General features: G+C 53.8%; 1 protein-coding gene across 1 annotated transcript; it reads left to right on the top strand.

Moving 5' to 3' along the window:
- The first annotated feature begins 29 nt into the window (after nt 1–29).
- On the top strand, nt 30–26,808 carry CC2D1A (coiled-coil and C2 domain containing 1A). Its single transcript, XM_033195895.1, is given in 30 exon segments — nt 30–388; nt 6,360–6,495; nt 8,497–8,612; nt 8,703–8,768; nt 9,338–9,472; nt 9,571–9,805; nt 15,506–15,630; nt 15,960–16,032; nt 16,194–16,265; nt 16,360–16,490; nt 16,578–16,650; nt 17,287–17,420; nt 18,020–18,131; nt 18,215–18,387; nt 20,775–20,897; nt 20,991–21,049; nt 21,138–21,254; nt 23,095–23,168; nt 23,245–23,303; nt 23,397–23,448; nt 23,554–23,653; nt 23,751–23,841; nt 24,149–24,286; nt 24,380–24,401; nt 24,404–24,443; nt 25,616–25,679; nt 25,763–25,889; nt 26,009–26,085; nt 26,173–26,220; nt 26,303–26,808. Coding segments are annotated over 30 exon segments (2,853 nt in total). The 5' UTR covers nt 30–328; the 3' UTR covers nt 26,324–26,808.
- Nucleotides 26,809–26,980: the final 172 nt, after the last annotated feature.

Here is a 26,980-nt window from a genome sequence, read left to right as displayed (position 1 = left end):
CGACGCGAGCACCGCCCACACAGCCCGCGACAGTGAGCACCGCCCCTGCCAAGCGCATGCGTGCCCGCGCACTGCCTGCCGGGAGTTGTAGTTTCGGCTCGGCGGACCCGACGAGTCCAGTGGCTGCGCTCCGGTGCGGCGGCGCCCGAGGCCCGAGGCGGAAGTGGGGCGGCCAAGCAGGGAGGCGAGGGCTCGGAATCGACGGCCGCGGAGCGCCGACGAGGGTTGCAGGACTCAGGAAGGGCGCGTGCGCGGCGACAGGGCCCAGGGAAGGAGGCAGGGCAAGGCCGGGCTTGGGGGCAGGTGGTTCGGGCATCCAGCCTGGAAGATGCACAAGAGGAAAGGACCCCCGGGACCCCCGGGCAGAGGCGCCGCGGCCGCCCGCCAGGTGAGTCTGCGCCCCACGGCGCGACCTGGGGATCCCTCCCCACCCCGGTCACACACTCAGGGAGGGGCCCCACCCCCCAGGGAGGCCCGATCTCCGCCCCCCAGGTAAGCCCCGGTCCTCGCCCCCACCTCCAGGTGAGGCCCCAACCCCACTCAAGTGTGGTCTACTGGCCTTGGCTCCCCAGCTCCTGGGGCCCTGCCCCAGGTTCGGGGCCACCTGTTGCCACAGCTGCTCCAGTCGGGAAGGGGCAGTCCTCGGACTTGACACATCAAACCCTTGCATCAGTCGGGCCATGCCAGACTCTTTTTATTCCATTGTACAGATGAGGACTTTGAGACTCAGAGACGTGAAGACACCTGCCCAAGGTCATAGGGATTAACAGCTTGGCCAGAGCTAAGCACAAATCCAGGGCCCCAGCCATAAGCTTATGGCACTGTGGCTGGGCCCCTTCTCCCTCTCCCAACTCTTCTGCCCCAGGCACCAGATAGTTTGATTTTTCTGTTTTGATGGAAGGAGCCCAGGACATAGCTTGGTGTTCAGATATTAGAGTCTGGCTGACCTGAAGTTCCCTCCTGGCCTCTGTACATTGGACATTTGACTTTACAGCTCTGAGCCTCAGCTTTCTCATCTGTAAAATGGAGACCTCTGTAATCCCAGCACTTCAGGAGGTGGAGGCGGAGGTGGGAGAGTCATTTGAGGCCAGAGTTTGAGACCAGCCTGGGCAAAAGCTAGACTCCCGTCTCAACAAAAAATAAAAAGACTAACTGGGTATGGTGGCATGTGCCTGTAGTCCTAGCTACTTGGGAGGCTAAGAAGGGAGGATTGCTTGAGTCCAGGAGTTCAAGACTGCAGTGAGCTATGACCGCACTACTTCTGCCCCAGCCTGGGTGATAGAACAAGACTCTTTCTCTAAAATAAAAATTAGCCGGGCGCAGTGGCTCAAGCCTGTAATCCCAGCACTTTGGGAGGCCGAGACGGGCGGATCACGAGGTCAGGAGATCGAGACCATCCTGGCTAACACGGTGAAACCCCATCTCTACTAAAAATACAAAAACTAGCCGGGCGAAGTGGCGGGCGCCTGTAGTCCCAGCTACTCGGGAGGCTGAGGCAGGAGAATGGCGTAAACCCGGGAGGCGGAGCTTGCAGTGAGCTGAGATCTGGCTACTGCACTCCAGTCCGGGCGACAGAGCGAGACTCCGCCTCAAAAAAAAAAATAATAAAATAAAATAAAATAAAAATTAAAAATTAAAAATGGAAGCCGGGTGCGGTGTCTCACACCTGTAATTCCAGCACTTTGGGAGGCCATGGCGAAACCCCATCTCTATTAAAAATACAAAAATTAGCTGGGCATGGTGGTGGGCACCTGTAATCCCAGCTACTTGGGAGGCTGAGGTGGGCGAATCACTTGAACCGGGAGGTGGAGGTTGCAGTGAGCCGAGATCGTGCCACTGCATTCCAGACTGGGTGACAGAGCGAAACTCCTTCTCAAAATAAATAAATAAATAATAAAAAATGGAGACCTCCAAGAGACCCTACATTACAGGACAGTTGTAAAGAGTAATTGAGATAGTTTATGGAAAGTGCTAGAACACAGCACTCAATAAATGTCACTATTATCATTATTACTAGTTGGTGGAGCCATACATAATTGCCAACATTTGGCCATTTTTTACCTACAGGAAAGGCAATTTCTTTTTGTTTTTGAGACGGATTCTCGCTCTGTCGCCCAGGCTGGAGTGCAGTGGCCGGATCTCAGTTCACTGCAAGCTCCGCCTCCCGGGTTTATGCCATTCTCCTGCCTCAGCCTCCCGAGTAGCTGGGACTACAGGCGCCCGCCACCTCGCCCGGCTAGTTTTTTGTATTTTTTTTAGTAGAGACGGGGTTTCACCGTGTTAGCCAGGATGGTCTCGATCTCCTGACCTTGTGATCCGCCCGTCTCAGCCTCCCAAAGTGCTGGGATTATAGGCTTGAGCCACCGTGCCCGGCCAGGAAAGGCAATTTCATATGGTTAAACACAATGTTGTCACATCATGATTGGTCATTAACCAAGATAGGAAGACGGGTCTGCATGGCAAACTTGCATTGTGGTTAGGACTTCTTTTTTTGTCTATTTGTTTTTGAAACGGAGTCTTGCTCTCTCGCCCCAGGCTGGAGTGCAGTGGCGCAGTCTCGGCTCATTGCAGCCTCCGCTTCCCGGGTTTAAGCGTTTCTCCTGTCTCAGCCTCTGGAGTAGCTAGGATTACAGGCTCCCACCACCACACTCGGCTAATTTTGTATGTTTCTTTTCTTCATTTATTTATTTATTTATTTATTTATTTTGAGACAGAGTTTCGCTCTTGTTGCTCAGGCTGGAGTGCAGTGGCGCGATCTCGGCTCAATGCAAGCTCCGCCTCCCAGGTTCACACCATTCTCCTACCTCAGCCTCCTGAGTAGCTGGGACCACAGGCATCTGCCACCATGCCCGGCTAATTTTTTTGTCTTTTTAGTAGAGACGGGGTTTCACTGTGTTAGCCAGGATGGTCTTGATCTCCTTACCTCCTGATCCACCCACCTCGGCCTCCCAAAGTGCTGGGATTACAGGCGTGAGCCACCGCGCCCGGCCTGCTCTTTTTTGGGGGGTCCATGGGAGCGGGGGGACAGAGTCTCGCTCTGTCGCTCAGGCTGGAGTTCAGTGGTGCGATCTCAGCTCACTGCAACCTCCACCTCCCAGGTTCAAGCAATTCTCCTGCCTCAGCCTCCTGAGTAGCTGGGATTGCAGACACCACCACCACGCCCAGCTAATTTTTGTATTTTTAGTAGAGATGGGGTTTCACCACGTTGGCTAGGCTGGTCTCGAACTCCTGACCTCAGGCGACCTGCCTGCCTCAGCCTCCCAAAGTACTGGGATTACAGGTGTGAGCCACTGCATGCAGCCGTCAGGGCTTCTAATTGCTCTTGAAGCCCCAACCTTCCCACACAGCCCCTCTGCTGAGGATGCTGGAAAGAAAAGCCCAAGTGTACAGAGTAGCTTTGCTTTGGGTAAAGTGTGGGGCCTGCTTTCCTCCCTCCCTCCTTTCTTCCTTCCTTCCTTCCTTCCTTCCTTCCTTCCTTCCTTCCTTCCTTTTTTCCTTCCTTCCCTCCTTCCTCCCTCCCTCTCTCCCTCCACCACAGCATCTCTCTTTCTTCCTTTCCTTTAGACAGGGCTTTACTCTGTTGCCCAGGTGGAGGGCCGTAGCGCAGTCATGGCTCACTGCAGCCTTGACCTCCCCGGGCTCAAGTGATCCTCCTGCCTCAGACTCCTGAGTAGCTGGGACCACAGGCACACACCACAACCCCCAACTAATTTTTTTTTTTGAGACGGAATCTCTCTCTGTTGCCCAGGCTGGAGTACAGTGGTGCGATCTCAGCTCACTGCAAGCTCTGCCTCCCAGGTTCACGCCATTCTCTTGCCTCTGCCTCCCGAGTAGCTGGGACTACAGGTGCCCGCCACCATGCCCAGCTAATTTTTGTATTTTTTTTAGTAGAGACGGGGTTTCACCGTGTTAGCCAGGATGGTCTCGATCTCCTGACCTTGTGATCCGCCCGTCTCAGCCTCCCAAAGTGCTGGGATTATAGGCTTGAGCACCGTGCCCGGCCAGGAAAGGCAATTTCATATGGTTAAACACAATGTTGTCACATCATGATTGGTCATTAACCAGATAGGAAGACGGGTCTGCATGGCAAACTTGCATTGTGGTTAGGACTTCTTTTTTTGTCTATTTGTTTTTGAAACGGAGTCTTGCTCTCTCGCCCCAGGCTGGAGTGCAGTGGCGCAGTCTCGGCTCATTGCAGCCTCCGCTTCCCGGGTTTAAGCGTTTCTCCTGTCTCAGCCTCTGGAGTAGCTAGGATTACAGGCTCCCACCACCACACTCGGCTAATTTTTGTATGTTTCTTTTCTTCATTTATTTATTTTATTTATTTATTTATTTTGAGACAGAGTTTCGCTCTTGTTGCTCAGGCTGGAGTGCAGTGGCGCGATCTCGGCTCAATGCAAGCTCCGCCTCCCAGGTTCACACCATTCTCCTACCTCAGCCTCCTGAGTAGCTGGGACCACAGGCATCTGCCACCATGCCGGCTAATTTTTTTGTCTTTTTAGTAGAGACGGGGTTTCACTGTGTTAGCCAGGATGGTCTTGATCTCCTTACCTCCTGATCCACCCACCTCGGCCTCCCAAAGTGCTGGGATTACAGGCGTGAGCCACCGCGCCCGGCTGCTCTTTTTTGGGGGGTCCATGGGAGCGGGGGGACAGAGTCTCGCTCTGTCGCTCAGGCTGGAGTTCAGTGGTGCGATCTCAGCTCACTGCAACCTCCACCTCCCAGGTTCAAGCAATTCTCCTGCCTCAGCCTCCTGAGTAGCTGGGATTGCAGACACCACCACCACGCCCAGCTAATTTTTGTATTTTTAGTAGAGATGGGGTTTCACCACGTTGGCTAGGCTGGTCTCGAACTCCTGACCTCAGGCGACCTGCCTGCCTCAGCCTCCCAAAGTACTGGGATTACAGGTGTGAGCCACTGCATGCAGCCGTCAGGGCTTCTAATTGCTCTTGAAGCCCCAACCTTCCCACACAGCCCCTCTGCTGAGGATGCTGGAAAGAAAAGCCCAAGTGTACAGAGTAGCTTTGCTTTGGTAAAGTGTGGGGCCTGCTTTCCTCCCTCCCTCCTTTCTTCCTTCCTTCCTTCCTTCCTTCCTTCCTTCCTTTTTTCCTTCCTTCCCTCCTTCCTCCCTCCCTCTCTCCCTCCACCACAGCATCTCTCTTTCTTCCTTTCCTTTAGACAGGGCTTTACTCTGTTGCCCAGGTGGAGGCCGTAGCGCAGTCATGGCTCACTGCAGCCTTGACCTCCCCGGGCTCAAGTGATCCTCCTGCCTCAGACTCCTGAGTAGCTGGGACCACAGGCACACACCACACCCCCAACTAATTTTTTTTTTTGAGACGGAATCTCTCTCTGTTGCCCAGGCTGGAGTACAGTGGTGCGATCTCAGCTCACTGCAAGCTCTGCCTCCCAGGTTCACGCCATTCTCTTGCCTCTGCCTCCCGAGTAGCTGGGACTACAGGTGCCCGCCACCATGCCCAGCTAATTTTTTGTATTTTTAGTAGAGATGGGTTTCACTGTGTTTTTCACCATGTTAGCCAGGATAGTTTCGATCTCCTGACCTCATGATCCGCCCGCCTCGGCCTCCCAAAGTGCTGGGATTACAGGCATGAGCCACCGCACCTGGCCAACTCCCAGATATTTTTAAAAGTTTTTTTTCCTGTAATCCCAGCACTTTGGGAGGCCGAGGCAGGTGGATCACGAGGTCAGGAGATGGAGACCATCCTGGCTAACACGGTAAAACCCTGTCTCTACTAAAAATACCAAAAAAAAAAATTAGCCAGGCGTGGTGGCGGGTGCCTGTAGTCCCAGCTACTCAGGAGGCTGAGGCAGGAGAATGGCGTGAACCCGGGAGGCGAAGGTTGCGGTAAGCCAAGACCGCACCACTGCACTCCAGCCTGGGTAACAGGGCGAGACTCGGTCTCAAAAAAAAAAAAAGAAGTTTCTTTTTTGGTAGAGATGGGGGTCTCACTGTATTGCCCAGGCTGGTCTGGAACTCCCAGACACAATCTATCCTCTTGCCTTGGCCTCCCACAGTGCTGGGATGGCAGGCGTGAGCCACTGCACCCAGCCAGGGGCCTGCTTTTCCCACTGAACTTGGCCCAGCAGCACATCATAAGTGTGGATTCAGATCGGAGAGCTGGGTCTCTTGCCCTTTGCCCCAGGTTGAACTGTGCCAGAGGGCCTGGCTTGTCTTATAACACCTGTTCTGGGCTTGTTCCAGTCTCCTAACACTCCTCAGGTAAATAGCTTTCCCTGGGAGACCTTGTTTCCTTCCTCCCAGGGGGACTCTCCGGCCATCATGACTGCCTTTAGCCATGTGGTGAACCAAAGGTCTGACTGAACCCTTGCTGTCCCCCTAGCTGGGCCTGCTGGTTGACCTCTCCCCAGATGGCCTGATGATCCCTGAGGACAGAGTTAACGATGAAGAACTGGAGGCCGAGTTCTTGGCTTTGGTCGGGGGCCAGCCCCCAGCTCTGGAGAAGCTCAAAGGCAAAGGTGAGATGGTTAACACACCCTCAGAACATTTTCTGATCTCCTGCAAGTGGTTCGGGTGCAGAACTGGGGGCACTGGGTAGGTAGGGGAAAGAAGACAGAGCCGATGGTCTGGGAGCCGATGGTCTGGGTAAGAGGGTCAAGATCAACTCTAGACCCAGACTGAGAGTTGGAATCCGAGCTCTGCCACTTACTGGCTATGTGACCTGACGAGTCACATCATGTGCTTTGGCCTCAGTTTTACCATCTGTAAAATTGGAATAATAACCATGTTATAGGAGTTAATCTTCTAGAGTCCGTATTTCGCCCAGGGTCTCCTCACACACAATAAGCTCATGTCAGCCGGGCGCAGTGGCTCACGCCTATAATCCCAGCACTCTGGAAGGCCAAGGTGGGCAGATCACTTGGAGCCAGGAGCTCGAGAGCAGCCTGGCCAACATGGTGAAACCCCGTCTTTACTAAAAATACAAAAATTAGCCGAGCCTGGTGGTGAACGCCTGTAATCCCAGCTACTCGGGAGGCTAAGGCATGAAAATCGCTTGAATCCAGGAGGCAGCGGTTGCAGTGAGCAGAGATCGTGCCACTGCACTCCAGCCTGGGCAACAGAGCAAGATCCTGTCTCCAAGAAAAGAGAGAAGCTTCATTCAGGCATTAATTACTGTGCTATTGGCTGTGAATTCAAAGTTAATGAATGAACAATATCTATTCGGTAAGATGTCTTCAAACAGAAACATGCATGGAGCAAGGTTGTGTATTGATCGGTTGATTAAAATTTTGTGACCAGAGCTTGGTGTGGTGGCACATGCCTGTAGTCTCAACTACTTGGGAGGTTGAGGCAGGAAGATCACTTGAGACCAAGAGTTTGAGGCTGCAGTGAGCTCTGATCGGGCCACTGCACTCCAGCCTGGGTGACAGAGCAAGATCCTGTCTCCAAAAAAGGTTATGACTGGAGGCTCACAGGAACCTAACCTTAAATTTCCCCTAGGAACAATAGTCCTGTAGTCATTAATTTAGTCTTCAAGGCAGCTTTATAGAATGTAACATAACTAATAACAAGATACTGGCAATATACTGTTCTAAGAGCTTCATTGACCTTCTGTGTTCCAACCTACCTACGAAGGAGGAACTGTTGTTATCTCCATGTCACAGAGGGCGAAACTGAGGCCCAGAGAGGTGACCTCACTTGCCCAAGGTCTCACAGAGAGAAAGTTGCAGAGCTGGGTTTGTTGTTTTTTTGGGGTGTGTGTGTGTGTGTGTGTGTGTGTTTTGAGACAAACCCTCGCTCTGTTGCCCAGGCTGCAGTGCAGTGGTGCAATCTCAGCTCACTGCAACCTCTGCCTCCTGGATTTAAGTGATTCTCCTGCCTCAGCCTCTCCAGCAGCTGGGATTACGCGCCACCACGCTCAGCTAATTTTTGTATTTTTTTTTTTTTTTGAGACAGAATCTCACTCTGTTGTCCAGGCTGGAGTGCAGTGGCACGATCTCGGCTTACTACAAGCTCCGCTTCCCGGGTTCACGCCATTCTCCTGCCTCAGCCTTCTGAGTAGCTGGGACTACAGGCGCCCGCCACTGCGCCTGGCTAATTTTTTATATTTTTAGTAGAGACGGGGTTTCACCGTGGTCTCGATCTCCTTGTGATCCGCCCGCCTCGGCCTCCCAAAGTGCTGGGATTACGGGCGTGAGCCACCGGGCCCGGCAATTTTTGTATTTTTAGTAGAGACGGGGTTTCACCATGTTGGCCAGCCTGGTCTCAAATTCCTGATCTCAAGTGTTCCTTCTGCCTCGGCCTCCCAAAATACTGGGATTACAAGCGTGAGCCACTGTGCCCAGTCTGCAGAGCTGGGTTTTGAATTCAGAGAGCCAGGCCCCAGACCTGAGGCTGAATAAGGAAGAGATGAAATGGGGAAGTCAACAAGAGGTGGGATCACCTAACGTGTCCGGGGTGGGAAATGGGGGCTCTTGGTGTACAACCCTGGCCCACCTGGGGCATCCCCCTACCGCCAGGTCCCCTGCCGATGGAGGCCATTGAGAAGATGGCCAGCCTGTGCATGAGAGACCCGGATGAGGATGAGGAGGAGGGCACGGATGAGGATGACTTGGAGGCTGATGATGACCTGCTGGTGAGCACTAAGGGCAGGGTGGGGGCTCTTATCCCATTGCCCCCATCCAGCATGCCCTCATGTCCTGCCCCCGGCTGTGTGTCCCTGCAGGCGGAGCTAAATGAGGTCCTTGGAGAGGAGCAGAAGGCTTCAGAGACCCCACCTCCTGTGGCCCAGGTACAGTTTGGATGACCCCACTCCCTTGAACCACAACCCAACAGACAGTCCATGGTTCAAGGCCTACCCTTTTTTTATGAGATGGAGTCTTGCTGTGCCACCCAGGCTGGAGTGCAGTGGTGCCATCTCAGCTCACTACAACCTCTGCCTCCTGGGTTCAAGCGATCCTCCCACCTCCACCTCCCCAGTAGCTGGGATTACAGGTGTGTGCCACCACACCTGGCTAATTTTTGTATTTTTTGGTAGAGATGGGGTTTCTCCATGTTGGCCAGGCTGGTCCCAACCTCAAGTGATCCTCCTGCCTTGGCCTCCCAAAGTGCTGGGATTATAGGCGTGAGCCACCGCGCCCGGCCCACCCTTGTCCTTCACAGCCACGTGACATCAGGCGGGTCACATGATGCTTCTGAAACCCCATTCCCTCCACTGGGAAATGGGGACCATGATTTCTGCCTCACTGGGGCGGGGGAGGCTGGTCCAGGAATGACATGTGGCTGACTATTACTGCAGAAGAGGCTGACGGGCATCCCAAGTGGGGTCACCACCCACACTGTGCCCCTGCCCTCCCACAGCCAAAGCCTGAGGCCCCCCATCCGGGGCTGGAGGCCACCTTGCAGGAGAGGCTGGCGCTCTATCAGACAGCAATTGAAAGCGCCAGGCAAGCTGGAGACAGCGCCAAGATGCGGCGCTACGACCGGGGGCTTAAAGTAAGTGGGCAGAGGGCAGGGTACAGGAACCCCCCCACCCCGATGTCCCGCACCAAGCTCTTGGCTTCTCCCAAACCAATACTCACGCCTTATCGCAGACACTGGAAAACCTGCTGGCCTCTGTCCGGAAGGGCAATGCCATTGACGAAGCGGACATCCCGCCGCCAGTGGCCATAGGAAAAGGCCCGGCATCCACACCTAGCTGCAGCCCTGCACCCACCCAGCCGGGCCCTGGAACTGCATCAGCCCCGGAGCCCAGGGTCACCCTGGAGGGACCTTCTCCCACTGCCCCAGCCTCATCTCCGGGCTTGGCTAAGCCCCAGATTCCCCCAGGTAGGTGATGGGCAGGGCCGGGCTGATGAGGGATCCGAGTGGGCCATCTGGCAGGATGCCGCTCTAGGGGGGTGCAGGCTGTGCACTGATTGTGACATATTTTCAACGCTCTGAATCCTGGGGTCTTCAAGCCCCTGGAGTTCATGAATACCTCCCAAGCAGGACATGGATACCCAGAGAGTTTTATTGTTGTTATTATAATATTACAATAAAACAGGCCGGGTGCGGTGGCTCACGCCTGTAATCCCAGCACTTTGGGAGGCCAAGGCGGGTGGATCACGAAGTCAGGAGATTGAGACCATCCTGGCTAACATGGTAAAATCCCATCTCTACTAAAAATACAAAAAATTAGCTGGGCGTGGTGGTGGGCACCTGTAGTCCCAGTCACTTGGGAGGCTGAGGCAGGAGAATGGCTTGAACCTGGGAGGTGAAGCTGGCAGTGAGCCGAGATTGCGCCACTGCACTCTAACCTGGGCAACAGAGCAAGACTCCATCTCAAAATATATATATATATATATATATATATTTATATATATTACATTTACCATTAAAAATTCTTTTAGTTCTTTTTTTTTTGAGATGGAGTTTTGCTCTTATTGCCCAGGCTGGAGCACAATGGCACGATCTCAGCTCACTACAACCTCCACCTCCCAAGTTCAAGCGATTTTCCTGTCTCAGCCTCCCAAATAGCTGGGATTTCAGGCATACGCCAGCACACGTGGCTAATTTTGTATTTTTAGTAGAGATGGGGTTTCACCATGTTGGCCAGGCTGGTCTCAAACTCCTGACCTCAGGTGATCCACCCACTTCGGCCTCCCAGTTTGCTGGGATTATAGGCATGAGCCACTGTGCCCGGCCTTTTTTAATTCTTTGAGACAAGGTCTTACTCTGTCACCCAGGAGTGCAGTGACGTGAGCACAGCTCACTATTGCCTCAACCTCCTGGGCTCAAGGGATCTTCCCTCAGCTTCACCAGTAGCTGGGACTACAGGCATGCACTACACACACACGTGGCTAATCTTTTTTTTTTTTTTTTTAGACAGAGTCTCGCTCTGTCACCCAGGCTGAAGTGCAGTGGTGTGATCTTGGCTCACTGCAACTGCCGCCTCCCGAGTTCAAGCAATTCTCCTGCCTCAGCCTCCTGAGTAGCTGGGATTACAGGCACATACCACCACACCCAGCTAATTTTTTGTATTTTTGGTAGAGAAGGGGTTTCACCGTGTTAGCCAGCCAGGGTGGTCTCGATCTCCTGACCTCGTGATCCGCCCACCTCGGCCTCCCAAAGTGTGAGGATTACAGGCATGAGCCACCAGGCCAGGCCTCATCTCCTCTTTTTTTTTTTTTTGGAAACAGAGTCTCACTGTATTGCCCAGGCTGGAGTGCAGTAGCGTGATCACAGTTCACTGCAACCTGCCTCCCGGGCTCAAGCAATCCTCCCGCCTCAGCCTCCTGAGTAGCTGGGATTACAGGCATACGCCACCATGCCCCATGCCCAGCTAATTTTTGTACTTTTTGTAGAGGTGCCATGTTGCCCAAGCTAGAACATATCTTCTAAGAGGTTTTTCTTCCTAACCTCCCCCTAGGAAAGGAAGGCCTCCCTCCCTCTCTTCGTGATACAAACATGGGGCTTTGCCCCAGGTCCAAACACTTCCCTGGCAGGAAGCAAAGAGACAACTCAAAATACTGGCATGGGTTTGAGAAAGCAAACACCGGGTCACTAAATCCTTCCGCAACTGAGCTGGTTTCCAAGCCATTGTTTTTGGCAAAGTTCAAGGATTACTGGAATTGTCACCTGAAACTGTCAACTGAAACGACCAAAAATTTTTCACAATGGGAGTTTGGCATAAAACTTGTCAGGAGTTCAAAGAATACAAAGACATCACAGTAACAAAATTCTGTGTGTTCCAATCTATTTGTTGATATGAAGTAAGTTTCTCAATACTTTAACTTTTTTGAGACAGAGTCTCACTCTTATTTCCAGGCTGGAGTGCAATGGTGCGATCTTGGCTCACTGCAACCTCCGCCTCCCAGGTTCAATTCACCTGCCTCAGCCTCCCGAGTAGCTGCGATTACAAGCGCCCGCCACCATGCCCAACTAATTTTTGTATTTTTAGTAGAGATGAGGTTTCCCCATGTTGCTGTCCAGGCTGGTCTTGAACTCCTGACCTCAGGTGATCTGCCTGCTCCACCTCTCAAAGTGCTGAGATTACAGGCGTCAGCCACTACCCCTGGCCTCAACACTTTAAAAAAGAAAAAAAAGGCCAGGTGCAGTGGCTCAAGCCTGTAATCCCAGCACTTTGGGAGGCCGAGATGGGCCGATCACGAGGTCAGGAGATCGAGACCATCCTGGCTAACACGGTGAAACCCCGTCTCTACTAAAAAATACAAAAAACTAGCTGGGCGAGGTGGTAGGCGCCTGTAGTCCCAGCTACTCGGGAGGCTGAAGCAGGAGAATGGCATAAATCCGGGAGGCGGAGCTTGCAGTGAGCCGAGATCCAGCCACTGCACTCCAGCCTGGGTGACACAGCAAGACTCCGTTTCAAAAAGAAAAAAGAAAAAAAAGTACTGATGCTTATGCCTGTAATTCCAGCACTTTGGGAGGCCAGGAGTTCAAGACCAGTCTGGGCAACATAGCAAGAACCCATCGCTACATAAAAATAAAGAAATTAGGCCGGGCGCGGTGGCTCACGCCTGTAATCCCAGCACTTTGGGAGGCTGAGGTAGGCGGATCACGAGTTCAGGAGATCAAGACCATCCTGGCTAACGTGGTGAAACCCTGTCTCTACTAAAAATACAAAAAAATTTAAAAAAATTAGCCGGGTGTGGCGGTGAGTACCTGTAGTCCCAGCTACTCAGGAGGCTGAGGCAAGAGAATGGCATGAACCCGGAGGCAAAGCTTGCGGTGAGATGAGATCATGCCACTTGTACTCCACACTGGGCGACAGAGCGAGTCTCCATCTCAAAAAAAAAAAAAAAAATTAAGAAATTAGCTGGGTGTGGTAGTACATGCCTATAGTCCCAGCTACTCGAGAGGCTGAGGTGGGAGGTTCGCTTGAGTCCAGGAGTTCAAGGCTGCAGTGAGCCATGATCGTGCCACTCCAAGTCTGGGCAACAGAGCAAGATCTTATCTCTAAAAAAAGGAAAAGAAAAAAAAGAAAAGGATTGAAAGGGAGAAACAAGCTGATTGTTAGGGATTGGACCCAGCTCCAATTATGTCAACAAGAGGTACATTTCTGGTAGAATTTTACCCTTGGTGTACAAAAACTATCAAATAGCTCAGCAGGGGCTGGGTGTGGTGGCTCAAGCCTGTAATCCCAGCACTTTGGGACACCAAGGCAGGCGGATCACTTGAGGCCAGGAGTTCAAGACCAGCCGTGGCCACATGGTGAGACCTCATCTCTACTAAAATTACAAAAATTAGCTGGGCGTAGTAGCGCATGCTGGTAGTCCCAGCCACTCGGGTGGGTGAAGCAAGAGAATCACTTGAACCCAGAAGGCAGGGGTTGCAGTGAGCCACGTTCGCACCACAGCACTTCAGCCTGGGCGACAGAGCAATACTGTTTCAACAAACAAACAAACAGGTTGGGCGCAGTGGGTCACGCCTGTAATCCCGGCACTTTGGGAGGCTGAGGCGGGTGGATCATGAGGTCAGGAGATTGAGACCATCCTGGCTAACACAGTGAAACCCCGTCTCTATTAAAAATACAAAAAAAGTAGTTGGGTGTGGTGGCGGGCGCCTGTAGTCCCAGCTACTCGGGAGGCTGAGGCAGGAAAATCACGTGAACCTGGAAGGCAGAGCTCGCAACGAGCCGAGATGGCACCACTGCACTCCAGCCTGGGCAACAGAGCAAGAGTCCATCTCAAAACAAATAAATCCAAAAAGTTCAGCTGGGTGTGGTGGCTCACACCTATAATTCCAGCACTCTGGGAGGCCAAGGTGGGAGGATCGCTTGAACCCAGGAGTTCAAGATCCATCTGGGCAATGTAGGAAACCGTGTCTCTACAAAAAATTAAAAATTAGCCAGGCACGGTGGTGCATGCCTGTAGTCCCAGCTACTTGGGAGGCTGAGGTGGGAGAATCACTTGTGCCTGGAAGGTTGAGGCTGCAGTGAGCTGTGATTGCACCATTGCACTCCAGCCTGGGTGACAGAATGAGACCCTGTCTCCAAAAAATAAAATAAAATAAGCTTGATGTATTTAGGTTTTGCTCAATTACCTGCTAGTAATAATTATAACAATAATTTGACCCAGAAACACATTGTTTTTAACACTGAAAGATTTATGATCACAGGAAATAAAACCAATACAATGTCAAAGGCGTGTTACTTCTACCTCCAAACCTATTTTCAGGGAAGTAAGCCTAAGTTTAAAGCAATGGGTCCAGTTGTTAGTCTCAAAAAAAGATCCTGCGTGCTATTTTCTGGGTGTTTCAAGATTTTGTAGGCACTGGTGGTATCTTTATTGTACCGTGTTATTTTATACTAAGAATTGCACTTAGAGCTTTAAATTTTGAGGTACTTCCTGAGAAAACATATCAAGCATATTATTTGAAACTGTAACTAACACAGTTTAAAAAGCACTGCATACTGAGTTTCCCAACTTTGCAAACACATTTCATAAATGTATTTTGGTTGTATAAATATACAATAGGGTAGGCAAAAAAGGCTTTCAAACACACAGCTATATCATGTTAGCATAAATTTCTGTGGGGGATGTGGATGGAAATAAGAGAAGACTCAAAATTCCCAACTGCTAAAAGTGAGTCCCAGGATCTATTTAAAAAGGGAGTCGGGCATGGTGGCGCATGCTTGTAATCTCAGCACTTTGGGAAGCTGAGGTGGGAGGATCACTTGAACCCAGGAGTTCGAGACTAGCCTGGACAACATAGTGAGACCCCATCTCTAAAAAAAATTTTTTTTAAATTAGCCGGGCGTGCTGGTGCATGCTCTGTAGCCCCAGCTACTCAGGAAGCTGAGGAGGGAGGATCGCCTAAGCCCAGGTGTTTGAAGCTACAGTGAGGTATGATTACGCCACTATACTCCTGAGCAGCAGAGCAAGACTCTCTCTCTTTAAAAAAAAATACATTAACTATGACCAGGCGTGATAACTCACGCCTGTAATCCTGCCACTTTGGAAGGCCGAGGTAGGTGGATCACTTGAGGTCAGGAGTTTGAGACCAGCCTGGCCAACATGGTGAAACCCCATCTCTACTAAGAATACAAAAATTAGCCAGAAATCAAGAGGCGGAGCTTGCAGTGAGCCGAGATTGTGCCACTGCACTCCAGTCTGGGCAACAGAGCAAGACTCAGTCTCAAAAAAAACGTTAAGGCTGGGCGCGGTGGTTCACGCCTGTAATCCCAGCACTTTGGGAGGCCGAGGCAGGCAGATCACCTGAGGTCAGGACTTTGAGACCAGCCTGGCCAACATGGCAAAACCCTGTCTCTACTAAAAACATAAAAATTAGCCAGGCACGTGCCTGTAATCCCAGCTACTCAGGGGGCTGAGGCAAGAGAATGGCTTGAACCCAGGAGGCAGAAGTTGCAGTGAGCTGAGATTGCACCACTGTACCCCAGCGTGGGCAACAGAGCAAGGCTCTGTCTGAAAAAGAAAAAAAAAGGATTAAATAATAAATAACAAATGGTTTACACGGTGAACTTGGCCCAGGCCCTGGAGGCTTTCTGTATGTTGTTCTCCCTTCCAGGTCCCTGCAGCCCTGGCCCTCTGGCCCAGTTGCAGAGCCGCCAGCGTGAGTATAAGCTGGCTGCCCTCCACGCCAAGCAGCAGGGAGATACCGCTGCCGCCACCAGACACTTCCGCGTGGCTAAGGTGCGTCCAGCCTGACAGACAGGACTGGAGGGAGGGGGCAGGATGCTTCCCACATGGCCCGGTGGCAAAGCACCCGGGCTGCTGGGTCAGGCCGACCCAAATTTGCATCCTAGCCTGGTCACTCCCTAGCAATAGTTTGCTGTAAGTCTTGGAGCCTCAGTTTACCCCCTCTGTGAAATGGGCACGTGTGTTGGAAGAGGATTAAGCAAGATGGCACAAACGGAAGGGAGGGAGCTAGAAGTCCTCAGTGCCATGGCAGGGCCCGGAGGCTCCCCACCAGGTCCCAGCCCCCAACTGCACCTTCTCTTCTAATCTCTTCCTTCTCCCAGAGCTTTGATGCTGTCTTGGAGGCTCTGAGCCGAGGGGAGCCCGTGGACCTCTCCTGCCTGCCGCCGCCACCCGGTGAGGACTCTGCCATGCCCACTCTCTGGGATGGTTTCACTAAGTTCTCCTTGATGCTGCCACCCCTGTTGGTCAGGCCCAGAGACCACCCTCAGGCCAGACCAACTTGTTGGGGATGCAGCATGTAAGCCCCTCATTGGCCTGGACCTCTCTGTCCCCAGACCAGCTGCCCCTAGACCCACCGTCACCACCACCGCAGCCTCTGACTTCCGCTACGGCGCCCTCCACACCAGGTAGGTTGTGGGACCCTCTGGGGTCGGCGGCAGGCTGAAGCCAGACTGTCTACCCGTCCCTTGACTCTTAACCTTGTCCCCCTGTCTGGCCCAGAGGTCCCCCCACCCCCTAGGACCCTGCTGGAGGCACTGGAGCAGCGGATGGAGCGGTACCAGGTGGCCGCAGCCCAGGCCAAGAGCAAGGGGGACCAGCGGAAAGCTCGAATGCACGAGCGCATCGTCAAGGTGCCCCGGGGGTTCCGGGGGAGGTGGGGCGAGTGGGCAGCCCCAGAGCCCTCCCACAAGGAGCCCTAACACCTGTGGCCCTTGCAGCAATACCAAGATGCCATCCGAGCTCACAAGGCTGGCCGAGCCGTGGATGTCGCTGAATTGCCCGTGCCCCCAGGTAGGCCTAGCTCTGGTAGGCTCCGCCCCAGTAGGCCCCACCCCCAGTAGGCCCCGCCCCCAGTAGGCCCTGCTGCTGGCGGACTCTGCCCCAAGCTCCTGTTCCTCCAGCCTCTGAGCGTTGGCGGATGCTATTACTCCCCATGGCACAGGCTCAGGGATCTGAATACAACATATTCAGGGGTTCTGTAAACTTGTTAATCAGTGGGAGCTTGACATTGGACATGATGTAAGGGTCTGCACCCTAGAAATTGGCAAACCGGCTGGACGTGGCTGTTCACATCTGTAATCCCAGCAGTTTGGGAGGCTGAGGTGGGAGCATCACTTGAGGTCAGGAGTTCAAGACCAGGAGTTCAACATGGCGAGACCCCGTGGCTACAAGAAATTTTAAAAATAGCCTGGTATGGAGGCGCACATCTGCAGTCCTACTCCAGATCATGCCACTGTACTCCAGCCCCGGCAACAGAGCGAGATCCTGTCTCAAAAAAAAAAAAAAAACACACACACACAATTAAAAAAATACAAAAGTAAAGGCCCAAGACTCTGTAGGTGGGGGAGGAATCTGCATCTCCACCATAATGGTGTGAGTTGGTCTCCATCCTGACACACAGTAACTAGGCCTCGACTGGCCGCCCAGGCTTCCCCCCCATCCAGGGCCTGGAGGCCACCAAACCCACCCAGCAGAGTCTGGTGGGTGTCCTGGAGACTGCCATGAAGCTGGCCAACCAGGATGAAGGCCCAGAGGATGAAGAGGATGAGGTGCCTAAGAAGGTTTGAGGGTTGGGGCCGGGTGCAGTGGCTCACACCTGTAGTCCCAGCACTTTGGGAATCCAAGCTGGGAGGATCGCTTGAGGCCAGGAGTTTGAGACCAGCCTGGGCCACATAGTGAGACCCCCATCTCTGCAAAAAATGTTTTAAAAATTAGCCAGGCATGGTGGGACTCATCTGTAGTCCCTGCTACTTGGGAGACTGAGGTGGGAGAATCGCCCGAACTAAGGAGCTCAAGGCTGCAGTGAGCCATGGTTGTGCCACTGTACTCCAGCCTGGGCGACAGAGCAAGACCTCATCTCCAAGACCACTAAAAAAAAAAAAAAAGTGTTTGGTGAGAATTGCCTGAACTGGGAGGCAGAGGTTGCAAGATTGTGCTACTGTACTCCAGCCTGGGCGATACAGCAAGACTCTGTCTCAAAAATAAATAAATAAAATAAAAATAAGGTGTTTGGAGCCAGGGGCTTTGGGTGAGGCAGGGGAGTAGCAAAGTCCTGGGAGCCCACTAAATGACCACTGTTGTCAGTGTCCCCTGATCCTTGGGGACTAGACTCATAACAGGTGCTACGAAATCTCTTAACATCCTCTCTCTTCCTCCACAGCAGAACAGCCCTGTGGCCCCCACAGCCCAGCCCAAAGCCCCACCCTCAAGGGCTCCCCAGTCAGGATCAACGCCAGCAGCCAAAGCACCCCCCAAAGCCACATCCACCAGAGGTAGGTGCCCCCCCTCCTTGACCCAGCTGCCTGTTGCCTGGCTGTGGCCTGGGCAGCACCCATAGCAGCTCCTATGCCCACAGCCCAGCAGCAGCTGGCCTTCCTAGAGGGCCGCAAGAAGCAGCTCCTGCAGGCCGCACTTCGAGCCAAGCAGAAAAACGACGTGGAGGGTGCCAAGATGCACCTACGCCAGGCCAAGGGACTGGAGCCTATGCTGGAGGCCTCGCGCAATGGGCTGCCTGTGGATATCACCAAGGTGAACCCTCTGGGCTTGCGGGAACTTCCCAGGCACCCACTGGTCAGGCTCCTGCCCCTCAGCAGCCACGTGAACTGAAGTGTATTAGTCAGGGTCCAGCTGCTGTAACAAATAGATCCTCCCAAGACAGTGGCTGAAATGAGACAGACATTTATTATGTTTCTTGCATGTACCACTCAGGGCAGTCTGGGCTATGCAAATGGGAGGTCCTTCAGGCCCTGAGTTCCTTCCACCTTATTGCTTTGCTGCACCCGAGGGGTTGTCCTTGTCCACATGATCCAAGTGGATCCTGTCAGAAGGATTAGAGAAAGAGGCAGAGCTAGTAGTCCCTTTTAAAGGAAGTGACGTCACTATTGCTTGCCTTCCATTGGCCAGAACTAAGTCACATGGCCACATTTAGCCATAGAGGAGCCTGGAACATGTAGTCTCTTGTTGGTGCACTGTGTGACCAGCCTGAGCTCCATTACTAGGGAAGGGAAGGGGATCAGATTTGGGGAGAGACTTAGATTCTGCCACTTTGGACAGGACCATTCCTTTCTCTCTGAGCATCATTTTTCTCCCTGGGGAAGTGGGGATGGCGAGCCCCGCCTCAAAGAAAGACAGCCAGGATTCCTCATATGATAGAATAGTACTCATAATAGGAAACATTTGAGGAGCTTGAACTGGGCGCCCAGCAAAGGCCACCCAGTTCAAGGAAGTGACATCACTTTTGCTTGCCTCCCATTGGCCCAAACAGTCACATGGCTACATTTAGCATCAGAGGAGCCTGGGACATGTAGTCTTTGCTGGGCACTGGAGATACGGCCTTGAGCAAAAAAGCCAAAAATTCACATTCTCTCTGGACATGGTGGGTCACACCTGTAATTCCAGCTACTTGGGAGGCTGAGGTGGGAGGATCGCTTGAGGCCAGGAGTTCAAAACCAGCTTGGGAAACAGTGAGACTCACTGTCATGGAGTGGATGTTCTAACTGAGAGACCACGAGAAACACACAAATATATAGCACCTTATCACAGCCCATGAAGCCTGCACCATCTGCCCCGTCACCTCCCTTGCCTGGTCTCTTTTTTGTTTTGTTTTGAGACAGAGTCTCGCTCTATTACCCAGGCTGGAATGCAGTGGCGTGATCTCAGCTCACTGCAAACTCTACCTCCCAGGCTCAAGCGATTCTCCTGCCTTAGCCTCCTGAGTAGCTGCGACTACAGGCATGCACCACCACGCCTGGCTAATTTTTGTATTTTTAGTAGAGATGGGGTTTCACTATTTGGCCAGGCTGAACTCCTGACCTCAGGCAATCCACCTGCCTCGACTTCCCAAAGTGCTGGGATTACAGGCACGAGCCACTGTGCCCGGCCTGCCTGGTCTCTTTCACCTGCCCCCTTGCCCACTCTCCCCTTTGCTGTCTAGTAGCCTCAAACACCAGGCACTCTGCAACCTCAGGGCCTTTGCACATGCAGTTCCCTCTGCCTGAATGCTTTTCCCACAGACACCTGTATGGTTCACTTTCTCCCCTCATTAGGTCTCTGCTCAGACATCAGCATCTCCAGGAGGCCTACCCTGACCTGTCTAAAATCCCTCCCTGTCACCCAGATCCCTCTGCTCCTTCTCCCAACCCTGCCTTTCCCTGTGGCATGTATCACCTTCTACTCTCTTATATGATTTACTTATTTCTTCTGATTATTGCCCATCTCCTACAAGAGAATGTCAGCCCCACGAGGGCAGGGGATTTGTTCTCTCTTCTTCATCCCTGTGTCCCCAGCCCCAGAGCAGAGCCTAGTGCACATTAGAGGCTCCATACATGATTTCTCCAACTCTTGAGCTCAAGCAATGTACCCGCCTCAGCCTCCCAAAATTCTGGGATTATAGACATGAGCCACTGCCCCTGGCACCACACATGATTTCTGGGGTGACTGAAGGATGCCCTTGTTAAGTGGGACAATGGAAGGATCAAGAAGAAAGAATAGAGGCTGGGTGTGGTCTTTTCACACCTGTAATCCCAGCAATTGGGGAGGCTGAGGCTGGCGGATCACTTGAGGTCAGGAGTTCGAGACCAGTCTGGCCAACATGGTAAAACCCTATCTCTACTAAAAATACAAAAATTAGCCAGGTGTGGTGGCACACGCCTGTAATTCCAGCTACTCGGGAGGCTGAGGCAGGAGAATCACTTGAACCTGGGAGGCAGAGGTTGCAGTGAGCCGAGATCGCGCCACTGTACTCCAGACTGGGCAACAGAACGAGACTACATCTCAAAAAAAAAAAAGACCAGAGAAGGGTGACAGAGCCGTGTTTGGGGAATGCTCCCCCTCAAGGAAGAACAACATTTCTGCAGAGCCCTAGGTGGGCCTGCTTGTCCCCCTTATCCCCCCACCACCAGCCTCGTCCTCCCCAGGTGCCGCCCGCCCCTGTCAACAAGGACGACTTTGCCCTGGTCCAGCGGCCCGGCCCAGGTCTGTCTCAGGAGGCCGCCCGGCGCTATGGTGAACTCACCAAGCTCATACGGCAGCAGCATGAGGTGAGGGGGAGGCCCCCAGCCCGTCCCCCAGGGGCGTGACCCTGCTTCCCCCTCTCTTCCCTTCCCCCAACTCACTGCCTTCTGTTTCCCCAGATGTGCCTGAACCACTCAAACCAATTCACCCAGCTGGGCAACATCACTGAAACCACCAAGTAAGTGCCCCGACCTATGCCAGACACTTGCACCCCCAGCCACCCATCCCCGGGGCTAGGGACATGAGCAGGGCCCTCCCACCGGCAGGTTTGAAAAGTTGGCGGAAGACTGTAAGCGGAGCATGGACATTCTGAAGCAAGCCTTCGCCCAGGGTCTTCCCACACCCACCGCCCGCTTTGAGCAAAGGACCTTCAGCGTCATCAAGTAAGGCTACTGATCTGTGCGCCACCATGTGGCCCCAATGGCCCTTTGGTGGCAGGGGGGTGGGGGTGTGCTCCCCAGAAGCTGGCATAAGATTTACATCTGGAGGAAAGTTTGAATGGGTGGAAGAGCACAGAGCGTGCAAAGGCCCTGGGGCAGGCATGAGATACAAGTGAAGAATGGCAAGGGTGCAGTCACAGTAACACATTTGGGAAAGATCTAGAGAGTACAAAGGTGTATCTTGTCCCAGGGCCTGGGTGAGTCCATGGGAGACCAGAGATGAGTTATGGCTTTGGTGGGTGTTGGTCTTGGTACTATTAAGTCTTCCCACACCAGGAGGAGTGGGGATCGTTTTCTCCACTTTTTTTTTTTTTTAATTTTGAGACAGAGTCTCGCTCTGTTGCCCAGGCTGGAGTGCAGTGGCGCAATCTCTGCTCACTGCAAGCTCCGCCTCCTGGGTTCATGCTGTTCTCCTGCCTCAGCCTCCCGAGTAGCTGGGACTACAGGCATCCGCCACCGTGCCTGGCTAATTTTTTTGTATTTTTAGTAGAGACAGGGTTTCACCATGCTAGCCAGGATGGTCTCGATCTCCTGACCTTGTGATCCACCTATCTTGGCCTCCCAAAGTGCTGGGATTACAGGCGTGAGTCACTGTGCCCGGCCTTTTTTTTTTTTTTTTTTCTGAGACAGTCTCACTTTGTCACCCAGGCTGGAGTACAGTGGCGCAGTCTCAGCTCACTTCAACCTCTGCCTCCCAGGTTCAAGCAATTCTCTTGCCTCAGCCTCCCGAATAGCTGGGATTATAGGCGCCCGCCACCATGCCCAGCTAATTTTTGTATTTCTAGTAGAGACAGGGTTTCACTCAGTTGGCCAAGCAGGTTTCCTCAGATGATCTACCTGCCTTGGCCTCCCAAAGTGCTGGGATTACAGGCGTGAGCCACTGCACCCGGCCCATTTTCTCCACTTTCTAAACGAGGTTAGGTGCAGCCACTGGCCCTCCAGTGGTTCCCAGCTGCCCCTGGGATAACCCACATCCCTTACCCTGGCTCCCCAGTCTCCACACAGCCTGGCTCCCTGTCACCTCCTCTCTGCCTCCTGTCCCCGCTTCACTCAGCTCTGGCCACCTGGGACTCTTTTTGGTCGCTCCTACAAACCAAGTATGTTCCTACCCCAAGCCTCTGCATCAGCTGTTTCTTCTGCCTTCACCCTCTTCCCCAGGTCTCCATGTGGCAGCTCCCTGTTGACATCTAGAGTCATCTATGATGTCACCTCCCCTCTGAGAGGCCCTGCCTGTCTCTCCAAGCAGTCTCTTCTGAGCACACTCCCCTCTTCCCTCTCTGCTGAGTTTTCTATTGTTTCTCTATTTATGTACTTGTGCTCATCTGTCCACTCAGCTAGATTGAGCACAGGGTATGGGTATTTCTTGTTTAATTCTAGATCCCCAGCAGCTAGGGTACTGGCTGGCACATAGTAGGTGCTCAAGAAATATTGAGAAATGAAGGAACTATCTCCTAGCAATTAGGGCACTGGCTGATGCTTAGTAGGACTCAAGAACTATTAAGTGAAGGGAATGTCACCTAGCAGCTAGGGTACCTAGCACACAGTAGGTACCAAATAAATATACGCGGACTGAAGAAAAGACTCAAAAGTGATCCATTGCTGACCTGAACAGAGAACTCTAGTCTGTCTGATTCTAAAATTAGCCCAGGAGCTGAGACGCCCCCAAAGGCCAGGGTCGGGTTTGTTCCCAGCCCCCACTGGAGGAAGAAAAGGCAGGTGGGCAGTGGGACTGAGGTACCTCTGTTTCCCTGCCCACCCGCCTGCCCACCTGCCCACCCGGAAGGATCTTCCCTGACCTCAGCAGCAACGACATGCTCCTCTTCATCGTGAAGGGCATCAACTTGCCCACACCCCCAGGTGAGGGGGCTGTAGGCAGGGGTCAGGGTCATGGGGACCCCCTCTCTGCCCAGCTCTGACCCTTGTTTGCCCACAGGACTGTCCCCTGGCGATCTGGATGTCTTTGTTCGGTTTGACTTCCCCTATCCCAACGTGGTATGTGGGGAGCTGAGGAGGGGAGGGCTGCAGACTCAGTGAGCCAAAGCCAGGTCCCAGGCCCCCAAGATTTCCTGCCTCCTCTGGTCATAGGAAGAAGCTCAGAAAGACAAGACCAGTGTGATCAAGAACACAGATTCCCCTGGTGAGCTTCAGCTGGAAGCACCCTACCCCTACTCCCTTGCAGCAGAAGGGATGTAAGACCATGGCCTGACCCCACCCAACTTCCTCTCCCTCCTTCCCCCTGCAGAGTTCAAGGAGCAGTTCAAACTCTGCATCAACCGCAGCCACCGTGGCTTCCGAAGGGCCATCCAGACTAAGGGCATCAAGTTCGAAGTGGTTCACAAAGGGTGAGCTAGAGGGAGCCATGGCCGCTGGGTGGGCTCCAGGGGAGGGGAGCTCCTCTGAACCAACCATCCTGTCCGCACTATACACATGTACACATAGGGGGCTGTTCAAGACTGACCGGGTACTGGGGACAGCCCAGCTGAAGCTGGATGCACTGGAGACAGCATGTGAGGTCCGGGAGATCCTTGAGGTAAGAGGTGGACATTCATCCGCATGCTCTGGTATGGCCATGCTACTCATTAACATTATTAAGACAGTTCCTGCCTTGAGCCCCCTATGAGCCTGTCTGTTGACCCAACGCCTCCCCTCAGAGGCCCAGACCTCCCTACTGCCCAGCCCTAAATACTTGCAGCACCCCACCCCATTATGGTCAACTGGTATCTCAGCCATACCATGGGCTCATATTTTAGAAGCCACTCTTGTTCTCCCTGGTCCTGGCCCTGAGCCTTTAGTCACTTCTTGCTTCCCACCAACAGTTACTCCTTACCCCTATCCAGGTCCTGGATGGTCGCCGGCCCACAGGGGGGCGACTGGAGGTGATGGTTCGGATTCGGGAGCCACTGACAGCCCAGCAGTTGGAGACGACGACAGAGAGGTGGCTGGTCATTGACCCTGTGCCAGCAGCTGTGCCCACAGTGAGACCCCCCACCCCTACCCATCAGCAATCCCAGGGAGGGAAGCTTGGTTCAGGGGCCCAGGACTCACAGGACTGGTTCTCTCCTCTGAAGCAGGTTGCTGGGCCCAAAGGGAAGGCCCTCCTGTGCCTGCCCCTGCAAGGGAGTCAGGTAACAGGTAGGTATCTGGGCCAGGGCATGCTAGAGAAAACACCCAATTCCCCTCTCAGCCCCAGCTGGACAGTTTCCCACCAGGCACAAATTGGACCATGTCCCTCTCCTGCTGCAAAACCTTTCCTGGCACCCCTTTTCCCAGAGGATCCAGTTTAAACTCCTTTGTTTGGTCTTTAAAACCTTTTGTGATCTGACCATTGTCAATATATCCAGGCTTCTCTCTCCCCACTCCCTCCTGTGGTTCATGGCCATGAATAGTTTTCACTGGCCTCTTGACTTCCGTGGGTTCCAATGCCCTGAACACCCCTACCCTTGTTCCTCTGCCCACCTCCGATTCCTTCTTTGGATCCCAGCTTGGCTGTTACCTCCTCCAGGAAGCCCTCCCTGACCACTAGGCATCATAGTTTCCTGGGTGTGCAGCCATCATCCCCACTAGGTTTTGGGATCGGCAACACCGGGTGGGTATTGCCTATCTCCCACCATACCCCCAGTGCCCAAAGTGTCTTTTTTTTTTTTTTGAGACGGAGTCTAGCTCTGGCACCCAGGCTGGAGTGCAATGGCGCGATCTTGACTCACAGCAACTTCCGCCTCCTGGGTTCAAGCGATTCTCCTGCCTCAGCCTCCTGAGTAGATAGGATTACAGGCATGCGCCACCACACCCAGCTAATTTTTCTATTTTTAGTAGAGACGGGAGTTTCTCCATGTTGGTCAGGCTGGTCTCGAACTCCCGATCTCAGGTGATCTGCCTGCCTTGGCCTCCCAAAGTACTGGGATTACAGGCATGAGCCACCGCGCCCGGCCTTTTTTTCTTTTTTTTTTTTTTGAGACAGGATCTCTGCCGCCCAGGCTGGAGTACAGTGGTGCGACCTCAGCTCACTGCAACCTCCACCTCCCAGGTTCAAGCAATTCTTCTGCCTCAGCCTCCCAAGTAGCTGGGACTACAGGCGCATGCCACCATGCCCGGCTAGTTTTTTTTATATTTTTAGTAGAGACTGAGTTTCACCATATTGGCCAGGCTGGTCTCGAACTCCTGACCTCGTGATCCGCTCGCCTCTGCCTCCCAAAGTGCTGGGATTACAGGCATGAGCCACCGTACCTGGCCCAATGTGTCTTTTTAATTAACAGGGTTGGGTGGGGGGAATCTCTGCAGTCCCTTATCCTTCCTCCACCCCTTAGATCAGCCCGGCCCCTGCATAGCCTCAGTGTGCTGGCCTTTGACCAAGAGCGTCTGGAGCGGAAGGTGGGTATCCATCCTGCTGGGCTCCATGGGGCAGGACTGGGGAGTCCTGGCGGGATCTTCACAGGCCCCTCTGTATCCTCTAGATCCTGGCCCTCAGGCAGGCACGGCGGCCAGTGCCCCCAGAAGTGGCCCAGCAGTACCAGGACATCGTGCAACGCAGCCAGTGGCAGAGAGCACAGCTGGAGCAGGGGGGCGTGGGCATCCGACGGGGTAGGGGTTCGGAGATGGGCATCTGGTGGGGGACGGGCTTGGGGATGGACACAGTACAGGAGGGTTGGGGCCAGCGAGGCCCCACCCTAAGCCCCCATCCCCCCACTATCCATTCTCAGAATACACAGCCCAGCTGGAGCGGCAGCTGCAGTTCTACACGGAGGCTGCCCGGCGCCTGGGCAATGATGGCAGCAGGGTGAGCTGGGCGCGGGCTGGGTGGGCGCTGGGCAGCGGGCAGGGCGGGACCTGCAGGGACTACCTGCTGAATGCCCATCCCCCACAGGAGGCTGCAAAGGAGGCACTCTACAGGCGGAATCTGGTAGAGAGTGAGGTGAGCAGCTCAGGAGACGGGGTGGTTGGGGGATCACTGTGGTCGTAGCCCACCCCGGTGACCCCAGGGGCCTCTCTCCCAGCTGCAGCGGCTCCGCAGGTGAGGAGCCCGTGGGGCGGGCAGCCCCCAGAAAGCGGGCAGCAGGCCCCGACACCGGGAAGAGCCGACACAGCCACGGACCAGACAAGCAGACAATCAGCGGACAATCGGTTCTGGACTCACCCCTCATCTGGGCCTCCAGCCCAGCCAGAGCCTCTGTGGCTGTGGGTGTGGGGAACGATCCCTGCCAGCCAGTGTATTCCCCTCACCCAGGCCTGGGTGGGCCCCATAGAGTCCTGTTTGCACAGCCCAGGGGAGTCCGGCCTCTGGCCCGCCCCGGAGCAGGGAGGGTGGCTGGGACCAAGCCCCGAGAGCCCCTGCAAGCACTTTACTTCCTGTCCCTCCCCAGCCTTAACCCCAAAGCCCTCCTGCACCCCAAAGAAGCCGCTGAGGCTGGCCGAGCCCCACTGTCTCCCCAGGGGCGTCAACCTGGCCCAGCTGGGTCCCCAGGGCCAGCACATGGAATAAAATAGCCAGGGCCACACTCAGCCCAGCTCTGTCCTGTCTGTTTGTTGCTCGGCCCCTCGGTGGCCAGGCTAGGTCTCCCCACTCACCCCCCAGTTCCCCTGGAGGTAGATGGGGAGGTGCCTGTTAGGGGAGCAGGTTTGGGGAGGGGCAGTGTGCTTGTGAAAGGCGCTTTTTTTTTTTTTTTAGAGAACGG

This window comes from Trachypithecus francoisi, unplaced genomic scaffold, assembly GCF_009764315.1.
Source record: "Trachypithecus francoisi isolate TF-2019V2 unplaced genomic scaffold, Tfra_2.0 Lachesis_group5, whole genome shotgun sequence".
Classification (NCBI taxonomy): domain Eukaryota; kingdom Metazoa; phylum Chordata; class Mammalia; order Primates; family Cercopithecidae; genus Trachypithecus; species Trachypithecus francoisi.
The sequence above is the reverse complement of the archived record's forward strand: the minus strand, read 5'-3'. Positions and strand labels throughout refer to the sequence as shown.